The 12,423-nt window shown below is 39.1% G+C and overlaps 1 protein-coding gene across 3 annotated transcripts in view; it reads left to right on the top strand.

Moving 5' to 3' along the window:
• The window catches only part of rasal2 (RAS protein activator like 2), a 102,704-nt gene that overhangs the window by 41,865 nt on the left and 48,416 nt on the right, over positions 1–12,423 (top strand). For all 3 annotated transcript variants that reach the window (XM_088927384.1, XM_088927382.1, XM_088927383.1), the window contains exons 2-3: positions 8,495–8,622; positions 10,703–10,829. In XM_088927384.1, coding sequence (XP_088783510.1) covers positions 8,495–8,622; positions 10,703–10,829 — 255 coding nt within the window. The remainder of the gene's footprint in view (positions 1–8,494; positions 8,623–10,702; positions 10,830–12,423) is intronic.

Raw genomic sequence — 12,423 nt, forward strand, 5'->3', positions numbered from 1 at the left:
ATAAGTACTTGACAGACATTAAAGTCTTGAATGCTTTGTTTCTTGTGCTGCTAACTTGGTACACATTGTACATGAAAGGGCCCAGGAGTGAAACTGACAGGAGTGAAACAAACTGATGTGATTTTCAGCTCCACAGTGAGCAAATCCCCAGTGAAGAGCTACCTACCATCCTGCCGTAAGGAGCTGTAAACAGGGGAGACAACATGACATTGTCATGAAGTCAGCTGCCGAGGAGCGGTACTGTTTTCCTGTAGCCATAGAAACCCAGGCATTGTTTACTTGCGGGCCCAGGTTAGCTGTTTCGATGAGGCAATGTTATTGGTAAGTCCCATTGAAACCACACACAAAGGCTCTCTTGTTCGCTCTCAGGAGGGTCATAACGTGCCTTTTCTGGTGCACCTGGATAGGCTCTGTGGAAAGGTGGCAGCCTTAGAAAAATGGCCAGGAGATACAGAGAGATGAAACTTTGAGCTTCAAAAAGGGTCTTTTACACTGGAGCCTCTTTCTTAAAGTCGATGGGAGGGCATTTGTTTCAATTTATAATGTTTTAACGTGAGCAATATAAGAATAAGAAGAGTTTTATATGCCGTAGAAACAGTGTGTGTATATAGAGAAATATATGGACATATATTGTGTGTACTGTATGCAGAATGTTATCTGTGGAAGTATCATTTTAGTGATATGTACTTTTCCCAAGTAACGTCTGCTGTTGTGGGTCATTTGTCAGTGCCGTAAATTAAGCTGATGTAGTAAAAAAAGAAATTTACACTTCCCTAAATGATGTCTGTGTCATGGTCGGAAATTAATATGTGATTGCTAAACCCTTTGTTACTTAAAACAATATGTTTCATAAAAGGAATGGACTGTTTACCACTTCTCTACTGAAGCTCAGGGGAAGCAGTTTTACTAAATAATTTGCAAGTTAACATTTTTATGGCCTGGTAATCTGATTCTAAGTAAAAGAAAGATAAAATTACCATTGACCAATCTTAAACATTATTGTGTTTTGTGTGTTTGTGTGCAGTAGAATCCATGGAGACATTTCTGGTGTCATCTGAACGGAACTGGCTTGGTCTGCATTTGTTCTGTGCTACTGTAGGAGGAGAGTTTGATGTTGGCAGTAATGAGCGGCTGAAAGCATCCCTGAAACTTCATCCCCAGACAGGTGCCAGGACCTCTCCCTAGCTCATAGACATGGCGTGCACCGTTTGCAGTGCAGTGAACAACTGGGACCACGAAACAGACAGGCTATCCCAGGCCTGCTGGAATATTCATAGAAAACACAAGTGGCTTTCACTCCACACTCTCACACACAAATACTGACATGACATTCTACATCTCTTTTTTCTGTAATTCATACTGCTCTCTGTCTAAGAGCTAATGTGTGCAGTTATCTATATTCGCATTAGAATGGAAGCTAAGAGATGGAGCCAGGAAAAGAAGTTTGCTAGATCACAGATTACAGTGAGTTTGATGAAGTTCTCACTAGCCTGAATGTCATTCTGAACCTACATAGTTCAAACCACTGGAAACAAACTGGTTGTGAGTCACTGACCCCTAACACATTCCACATGAATAACGTTTCCTTATTAAGTAAGTGTTCCGGATTATCTTTGTGGATGCAACATTTTTTTCAGGCAAGCTGCATCACGTGATTCTACATGTTCATTTTATGATCTCTGAAACTTTCAAATTACCCTTAATGAGGATGTATCTTTTCTTTCTCCTTTACTCAGTTACACAGGGTCAACAAGTGACCTCCTGTCATTTGTGACCATATGTTTTTAAGACCAGGGTGAGAAACATAATACAGGAAGCCTCTCCATGACACAGTCATTACTTCATTCTGAATCAAAAGTCCCCTGTGTTCATCACACACTGCCGACCAAACCTTTACCATCTCAAGGTAAACTCGCAAGGCCAGATGTTTAAACCCATCAGAGCTTTTTACTGTAACATTTCTGAATCAAATTTACAGTAACAGTGTTTAGATTTGCTACAATGCTGTACAAATGTGGTTATATACAATTCTGCTGAGAATCCCGTATCAGAAAACTGATTTATTTTAGTGTTTTTCCATTGTTTTGAGTCATTAAGAATGCTTTGCTGAGTAACTACAGTTTATGTAAGTGGTAAATTTGAATTATTTCTCACAGAATAGGTTATGAATATCTCAAATAACACAATTTATTATATGTTATAGAAGGTATTTGTAACAATCCTTGGGCATATATTGTGAATGACTCAGATGGAATTTTCTCACCCAAAACATGCTCGCTATAATCATTAAGAAAAGTTTACACTTGTATCCAGAGCCCATCTTGATTTTTTCAGGTCCAGAATAGGTATTACGGAGAATCAGAAAAGTGGAAATAGCATACCATAGCTACATAGCTGTGACAATTTAGGACAACATTCACTTTTTTTGGTATTGCCCAAGTAATATATGCTTTAATGGTTTCAAAGGTTATTTATATCACATTCATAAAACCATTCCAATGAAAGAGGTCTTTTGTTTCTCATCAGATGAGACACTCCCCTGATTAAGTTATTTTACAGTTATACATCATGCTCTGCTACTTCTGTTCTCAAAACACACATTGTGCTGCGCTTCTTTTTTCATTGCTGAAAATCATTGTTTTAGCTAAAAACAACCTAGAGACGTTTTTTAATTGCATCCGTATGATTTGAAAACAGTGTTTAAGTACAGCACACTACAGTGTTTGTTGCAGGGATGCAACAATTAAGTGTGCCTAATTTGTTTTTCTTTTCAGGACTTGTTTTAGTGTCCTTTCTTTATTTTGATGGGTTTCGACCCTGTATTCATAATGGACAGTGTCATTGGCTGAGATGAGCCTTCTCAATGTGCGTCCCTTAAATGAACATTGCGCGTGTTCATTTCATATAAACGGAATGTAGCATACAACCATGAAGGTCTTGTATAATATTGCTTTGTTTTATTCCATCTTCAGTTCATGTCCATTTCACAAACAACCTATGTAACAATTCACTACAGCCATAGTTTCGGCATCACTGAGTAAAGCAATGGTGTCATTCAGCGTTTTTTTCACGTATCACTTTCCTTCATTATTCCATTACAAGTGACAGACCTGCCTCTAGGACGAAAGCTGTTAACAGCCCACAGCAGATGGATGCCTTGGTTTTAGTAATTCGGCAGACTGCTCTGTGCAGAAATATCCACCAACAGGAGTAATGTCTTCAAGACCATATAAAGATCTCTTTGCATAATTTTACAAATGCCTGAATGCTTCGTCCAGAGTGTAACCAAGCAAAGATCGTATCAATTTTCTTTGGCTTTTGGTGCTTGCAGTGCTGGAGAGAGGAGCACACACATGGCCAGACCTTTCATGCTGTTTTAGGCAACAGTTTCTGAAAGGCATGCAAATCCAGTGAGCCATTGAAGTTGCAATACTGTACATGCCTTTAGTTCCTGACATTCTTGGAAGTTCTTTTGGGATTCGTGTAATATAATATCCGTGAAAAGAAAATGGCATTTTAGTTCCACTTGAAAACAAAATAATTTGAAGTGGTTCTTTTGTACAGGTCTCTTTTTAGGCATTGTTCTTGCAAGCTAATGTAGAAACAAGACACACTGAAACTCAAGGACACAAGCTACTGACACTTTTACTTTCCAGATTTGATTTGATGATCACTTTTACCAGGCTTTTAGCAGTCTGTATCTTATCTTTTCAGATTTTATAAAGCAATGCCTCAAAGTTGCAGTTTCTTAATGCAAATATTGTTGGGGAAGCCACATTTGATCATGGTGTGGAGGAGCGGTGGACAGGAATGTAGTGTTACTGTTGCTGAGTGTTCGATGTGTAAGGCACACCTGATGTGTAAGCCAGTTCAGAAGGGATAATTGCTGCTTTTTGTGGAGGCTAGTGGCATGTCCTATCTTTGAAATGGGAAATGTACACCAAGCACTGAAACTTTGTAATGTTTGTCTTTGTGGGCCTCCTTCGGAGGACAGTGTTACCATGGAATCAGTTAAGACTCCCATCGCACAGCAGTGTGGTCCATTTCAGATTTTCTTATAAATGCCAGCAGTAATAGCTGGGTCTTTCAACTTGTTAACTTTCAGCTTGTTAACGTTTATTCAAAATAGACCTGCACTTCCAGTTATGTGAAACTAATATTAAGTAATGTTTCACTGATACATCAGTAGATGCTGTTCTGATTGCAATGCAGTGGCAGTCCTGTTTCCCTGCTCTCATGACAACTGGAAGTTACGTGCGCAGCTCACTGAAACGCCTTTGTAGTGGATGATTTCAGTGACAGAATTTAAACAGCATTACTTCAAAGTCAGTGAATGCCGACTTGTATGTTAAAACCTACAAATTAGGCCTAGTTGCTGTAACATGTCCATTTTATATGGTTATATAATCTGTCTGCCCTGTAGCATTCCTCTTTAAGAGCAGATGGTAGTTTTCTGTTCAGCCTGGAGATAATGTGGGTATGTTGCTGAACACTTCCCAATCAGACAGCTTTGTGTGCGTTTGTTCAAGCACTTACAGTATGTTTCCATCTCTCACTGAGCGTGGCAATTGCTTCTCACATATGCAAGAAGGCCCTATGTTGGCTGTAAATGAATGTATGAAATCTTAGGTGTGTAAAATCAGTTCAGCCGTCACATTTTATATGTGCAGCTTCTGTGTCTGTAGTAATTCATCTTTAAAGAACACCTTTTTGTGTCTTTAATTTATTTGCAATAAACATCTGTGAACTTATCACTCTCCAAATCATCCCTAATTCTCTGGCATATCTGTGTCTTTTTCATTAGTCCTCACTGTAGCCCTCCTTTATTGTAACTAAATAGCTAATCTAGGCGTATTGAAAGGGATCAGGCCATAACATCTGTACATTTTTTTGGTTTCTGCTCAACAAAATAGTCACGACAATTCCTGCTGCTGTACTATTGTGCAAAGGAGGTTGAGGGAAGCTGCTTCATAGAATTTTAATAAAAAGGAATAAATATTTTAAACTATTTAATGTAACAGGTAGTTTAAACAAAGGTCCAGAAAACAGGGAAACCTCAGCTTCCACATACAGTTGTTTCAGAACACCCATGGATTACGATCATAGTGTTTGATGTGAAAAGGGAACAAGATTAACATGAGCATCTTAACCCTACGCAACTTAAGGATCACTCTATTAAAACCTCAGTAGCGTTCTACTTTCCAGAAATAGTCTTAGAATTCCACCTGCTGGTGAACATCTGTAATCCTTTATTGAGCCATTATTATTCTCCTCAGAAGTCTAATTACATTGTGCACATTTTTCTGAGGAGAGTAGAGATTTAATCACTTGTCGTAAAGGACGTTGGAGCTTTCAAACCTAATTAAAAATACATGCAGCACAAACAGTACTGATGTGAACCACTGCACATGAAATAATTTGAGCGTCAGTGCAGACTTTCCCTGGCACGAGAACCAGATGAAACACAAGTAGCATTTTTCCTGACTTCGCAGGCATATGGGAAAATTGTCAAATGACCGTTTTGCATCTAGATTGTGAGGTGAGATAAGGCTTCCATGTGATCTTCAGCCTTTCATTCTGCAGTGACTGGTTTCAATGACGATCTTAGGCCCGATACTGTGCCACACGAGGGGGTGCATCTTTTTAAAATTATTTATGCCATAAATGAACTCAAGTGGCCCAAAAGCAGCGTTTTGCACACATTTCGTCTGCCTGTCTCCTATTGCATTCAGATTGCAGAGCGTTTTTGATGGTAATTGTTATGGGAACCTTATTGATCTCCATTTAGCAGTGGCTATAAACAAGCCTCTTGTGTGTATTGTGTATCATCGCGGCTTACGGCTAGGTCATGTGTAAAACTGTGGCGCGTGACATGCTTTTGTAAGCCCACTGCCCCACTTGTTTAGTCAGTGATGTTCTTCAGGGGCTTACTGAGGATGTCTGCATTTTGGAGTGAGAATTGTTAGTCTTTTATGAGTGAATACTGTTCAAGTTGTTACTGAGTGGCTTACAGAGACACTCATGTTGAGGCACTGACTTTCTGGATTATAAATACACTGATCTGCAAACCATATCTCATTCTCCTTTGACAAATTAACCTTTTTAAAAAACAGTTTTTACACCCCCTGGCTTGAGGTCAGCTTTGTTAGTTCAGCGGTCTTGTTTTACCTGTAAAAGTGTGCACAGAGGCAGACTCCTGTTGCACACCAAGGTCTAAGGCTCATGACATCTGCCCTTTGAGTCATATACTATGCTTTTGCATGCTCATGTACCGAGCATTAACGAAGGGTATTGCTGTCTCACCAGTCTCTTGTTTCTGCTTTGAGTCTATAAGGTAGAGTGGACATCAGTTTTCTTCCAGAGTGATCAGTATGAAAGTAAAGTTTATCTTCCTTTCTACCCCAGATTAGTGAATTATCTATTAAAATTACTTTTAATAGATGAATTTAAAAGGACAGATTGAAATTCCTGGTGTTGCCTGTGCAAGCAGTTTCTTTGTCTTCTCATCTTACTGCTTTGTTGGCTACAGGACAAAACCCCTATTTGCTGCAGGATTTTACTGTAAGAAAAAACCTGTAAATGTTTTTTTTGGGGTTTTGACATTGAAGCAGACTAACCAGAGCATTTTCATATTAGGAATTGGTTTATGTCCAATTGGTTGGACAAATGTCTTTGTCCTCAGTTTTATATTCAAAGACTGGGTCTAGTTCTGTTCTTGTTCTTTTCACTATGAACTCCTTTTAAACATGTTGCAGACTAATGCATGGTAAACAATATATTTCAAATTTACATTTATTTATGAGTATGTTTCTAGATGCTCGAAGTGCATAAGAACAAACAAAAATAATTCATAACACAAATAAGAACAACTGATTGCTGTAGCTAATGGTCGTTGAGTGCTATAATTTTATCTTGAACAAAGACAAAATTAAGCATCTCGCTCCTGTATGGTGACCTGTTAATAGCTTTCATCAGTTCTTGCCGATGGGATTTTATCATACCTTAATGCAGCAGTTGACAGATTTCATTTCTTACCTGTCTCATTTCTCTTGACCCTGAGACTAGGAGCCTTCTCGCTGAGGGTAATCAGCAAGACATTACACTGATTTATCTGCTAATTCTAGAAGGTCTCTACATGCGGCCTCAAGGCGACTAAGTGAAAGTGCTTGTAGACCTGCTGTGATATACCGGGGTCTAGGAGGTCAAAGTCTTTGTTTCGTGGGAAAGAAATGGGATTTCTTTATTAAATGCTTTGGGTGAAAATAATTCAACCCTATTGCTGACCGTGTCAAATGATTTTCTGTCTCCATTCTTGTTTCTTTCTAGTTGCACACAACATACATGTACACTCATTGTCAACATAATAACAAACCAAAAAAAAACACAAAGTATTCATGTGTTTCTAAGGCATAATACACAACTGTCACCACCAGGTTTTAATGAAATTCTCTTAAGGTTTAAAAGTTTAAAAAAACAGGGATGTTTCAGAATTAATTTGTATTGTCTTCCATGAAACAAGGCTTTTTCCTGTTAAATCTATTAATTGTGTAATTATGTGGAAAGCCTGACTAAAGTTATCCTAATTTTCAAAATGCAAGTATACGACAGAAAGCAAAAGAACGCTACAAGTCAACTCAGCCATATGATATTGTAATGTATGTCCAGGATACCTTTCTTTATGAGTGCTTACAGACTCCTTATGTTAGTATTATTTATGGAAGGGATAGCTTGGACTACAGTATTTTTTCTAGTTGTCAGGTGGATACGCTACAAACCGGGTCGATACTGCCCTCTTGTGGCGAACGTACCAAGGAAAAAGACGATTGTACGATGTTTTTGAGACTCGACTGAATGCCAAATTAGACATACAATGACATTTACATATATGCTGTAAAACAAGGATACCTTTAGCATACGCTCAGTTTCATATTTCAACAGTGTTGAGGAAACTGTTGGGATGACTTACTGATATTTTAATCAGTTTAACCAAATAATTTAAGAACGAAATCTCTTTTCCAATGGTAGACTGGAGGGTATTCATTTAATCATTACCTCGAGTGACTCACCTTGCTCCACTGTACAACAGAAGTGTCACACCCCTGACTTGAACCGAACACCCTCCAGGACAATGCCCTCTTTAAATAAATGAGGAAAAACACCAGTTTATTGTAATGACCAAATTAGTTCAATTTTGGTTTTTTACATAGCACTCTAAAAAAAAAAGTGTAGGAATTATTTCCAATTTTTCCAAAACTGAGACAAGTGACTATGCAAATGTTTGAGTTCAGTTTCTGTGAGTTCAATGTAGATGTATGCTCCTTTCTGCGGCTTGCTTCATCCACACTCTTAGTGAGTCAGTGGTGTAGAAATGTAATACCAGAGTGATTCTCTTAGTACTCTCCAAGGAAGATGAACAAAGGCCTTTCCTGCTACTTTTGTCAGTTTGCGTCATTGTGTTGTATTTATTCACTGATGTCTCCTGCTTTCTTTGCAGATGTGAAGGGGCCACCAACGCACAGACTTTCTTGCGGCCAGTCCCCCTACTCCGAGACCACCATGTGGGAAAGGAAATACTGTATTCTGACAGACAGCCAGCTCATCCTGCTCAACAAGGAGGAAGAGGTGAGCTGTGCTGTTTGGCAACTTCCAGTGTCTGGGCCCATCTCACTGGAATGCGTTATCGTTCACTGAAGCAGACTAGAGAATGAATATTGCACCCCCTTTCAGGCCATACTGATTCCGTCTGAAGATAGGCACTGCTGTCTCAAACCAATTCCCCATCCTATTTACTATGAGCACAAAATCAGTTCTAAAAGCAAATCCTTATAAAAAATGCTGTAGACTGTGTTTCTGGTGACCAGGCAAGTTTTTCAACATTCCTTTTTGCGTCCTTATTGTGTGCTGCTCAGACCGCCAGGTGGTGTTGAAATTTCCCGAGATGTCTCAGTGATTTTCATACCTCACTACAGCCAGTTCTTTTCCCCATCATCACGTCAAATTAAAGTAATTATGGCCTGTGAATGTCATTCACAGTCCCGAGCTGATGGTAGCTCATAAAACCATAAACTATGTTGCAGTACAGGGGATGAAGGGGAGGAGGAACCTAATAGGATCTTGAAACCGCAATGTTTTGTGTCACACTGTCACCAGATATCTTTTAACAAGAAGTTCTAGACCACAGCAAGGTGGAAACTGCAGACTGAAAGGACGGGGTGTAGGAAAGTTTTTGGCCCCTTTTCAGAGGTTTTGTACGAGGAAATTGTTTGAAGGGTTTTGACTTGGAATGCATGCTAGTGTGTTTTTGTCCTTTAATATGCTTCAGCTGTGGAAACTTTTAAGTATAATGAATACTGGATTAGGTAGCAGTGACATTCTTTCATTGCATGTGGTGTGTTGCTTAAGAAAGGAATTGATTTTGGAATGGGACTAGCAAGTAAACAAAATCTTTCAGCAGATCACCATGCATAGGGCAATAATTCATTACTGTAATTGAGCTTTATCAATTTATGAGGCTCTTTTAGTTAGCTTGGAAAAGATACATTCTGAGTAAACTAGCATGTTACTTCAGGGATATAAAGTATTTGGTAGGTGCTTTATTAAGAGAAGGAGGGATTTTATTCTTCATCTGGATCTCTTGTTTTAAGTTTGAAATAAGTAAGCATCCCCTTGGTTACAAGAAAAGAAGAGGGTCCAAAATGAATAAACATACTGAACATCAAACTTGATGCATGCATGTTTTAAATACAGTAAATGGATTTTGGATATTGATTTACTGTTTTTGGTGTCATTTTGGCTGATAGATCATTAATCACTGAGATGCACTCAAGTAACATTGGCAGCTCATTAGTGAGAGTTAACAGGGTAGAGGCGATGAGGTGATTTTAAGGTGTTGAATGTCAGACCTGATGAAAATGGAGGAACAGAGGAACCAATATCCTTCTGGTATCAAACAAATTGGAGGCTGGATTAAGTGCGATTAAGTGTAATTTTTTATAGGGTGTTCACAGCCAGAAGTTTCTAACCTGGCAAGACAGCCTTAGAAATGCATCAATGATTGACCTCCATCGGGGAGACCTGGTCTCCCAGGACAAAGTCATGACACCTTGCTAAGATTGACACATCGACACTTTTTCATCTTTGCAGTTGTTTTGTACTGCCAGTTTCACTGCATCACAAATGCCAGACCACAGCAACCTGCACATCAGCTGTTGGACTGTGAGGAGACAATTAAACAGTCCAGTTCTTGTTGGTGTTTGTAGTAACAGAATGACTGTGGTGCAGCCTTTCCTGCATCCTGTGGTATTGCAGAGATTAGCGAACAGGCACATGCTTGTCTAAATTTCACAAGAGGAATGGAAGAGATGCCAGAAGAAAGCACTTTCAACCTGGTCCAAAGCATATGCCACATATCTAAAGCTTGTATTGCTTTTCAACACAACTAGCCTTTGACTTTCAGAGCAGAGACTTTGCTGATCAATCTTACTCCTGACGAAAGCAAATTGGCGTAATGAATTTACCTGTTTCATGGCTGTTCCTCAATGTATTTTTTGGTGATTGAAGCACCTGTTTCATCACGTTTAGATCGATGTATGATTAAAAAAGTTAAAAATGTTTAGATAACATCTGGTTATGTCTTACTCTTCATCTGATCGTTGGCCTTGTTAGAATTAATGGTTTATTTTGGCCTCTCCCCTGCTCTCAGATGCCGGTTGAAGTGATTCACGAAAGCCCGCCTGTATCTTCCAAGGGGCGAAGTCTGCGGCGCACTGTCAGCGTGCCGTCAGAGGGGCAGTTCCCCGATTATCAGGCAGAGGGGGCTACAAAACTTGGTAAGTGTCAAAGACCACCATTGCCAGATAACCCTCACGTTGCAGTGGGTGGAGTGATTGGAGCAAAGACACAAATGGTTGTGTGTTTTAACGCCTTTATCGTGTGAAAGTGATTGTATATAAGAATGTGACCCTGACAAATGGTTGGGTTTGCTCTCTGATTATATGCTTAACTGAGGAAAACTTTCTACTAGGATGATCTTAAGGTGGTTTGATCCCAACATATGACCACTTGGTAACATGTTTACATCTGCACTGGTCAATTAGTACTTTATTACACTTATAGGTTATCACTACTTTATAAGCAAAGGGAATCTGTTTAGCTGAAGTTTTATCTTGCTCGAGCACCAAGAATACAAACACATATTGGGCAACTGTTAAGACTGTGCTTGGTTTATTGGTAAGACTGGTTTATTTTTTAATGTACTGAATAGAAGCCTCCAAATGTTCATTGACATTGCACTTCCTTTAATGAAGTCTTTTTGGGGGACTGTCTTATGCTGTAGATCTTTGACAAAGTGACATCAGAAGTCTGTTTTAGTTAATGTTGTGCCTGATGTAACAATGTTGTTGTTAGTTGAATTTATTGCAAACAAACCATAAATCTTAAGGACCAGTAGTTTCTGCATGTGAATGACACTTTACATGCAGTATATCCTTTTATTGTAGTTCATTACTCTTTTACACTGCAGTATCAGGATCATCCTTACCCTTGACTATTATTCCAGAGCCGATGTGTATTAAAAAAACCCTAGGACAAAGCATTTTGAAAAGTGGACTGCTCTATTCAGTCTCAAGTGGTTCAAACAAAAGATGGTCAAAATAGGCTGTCTGTACCAAGCAAACATAAAGAATAATTCCTCGCATTTATATGGTGCTTTTTATCCTGGAGGAGCCTGAAGTGCTTTACATTATAGGAGAGTACCACTGAAGTGCCTGTACTGTTGCAGATTTGATCAGTAGATCAATAATTTGTTCAACAGATCTGAACCATTAGATCACCAGTTGATTTAAGGGGAAATCTAACTTTAGGCAGGGCAGAGTGTGCAAGCTCAGAGTTGAATTTTAGCCAGAATATTATGGTTAACACCACTATTCTTACAATCGGTATCATGGAATTTTAATGACCAAGTGTAATGTCTCATCTGAAGGGTGACATTCTCTAAACACACTGTTTCCTGTTGTCATACTAGGGTATTTGTCTGGAAAATCTGGTCCAGATATACACATCAGTTATACACCCCTCATTACTATGAATCCAAAGAGCTGCCTATGTTGTGAATATTCAGCAAGTGTAAGGTGTCAACTAAAGTCCTTTTATCTTTGTATCACTTTTTGGGGGGATTCTTAAACTTTCTATCTGCATGCCAAGTTAGACTGAACTGTTATGTAGCTCTGCTGCCTGATCCAGCCTGCTGCATGGAACCCAGTAAAGTTTCCCATGTGACTAAAGAGCAGAGATAAACTATATGCTGATTTATTTTAATGAGGTTCCTGGCGTTTGACAGGCTGGCAGAAATGTTTGGGAAAGTAGGCGTGTGCTGAACTGCAGGAATGTGAAGCTGAGGACAAGAAAGGCTGTGTTTATCTCCCC

This window comes from Atractosteus spatula, chromosome 11 (genome assembly GCF_055471065.1).
Source record: "Atractosteus spatula isolate fAtrSpa1 chromosome 11, fAtrSpa1.hap1, whole genome shotgun sequence".
Classification (NCBI taxonomy): Eukaryota; Metazoa; Chordata; class Actinopteri; order Semionotiformes; family Lepisosteidae; genus Atractosteus; species Atractosteus spatula.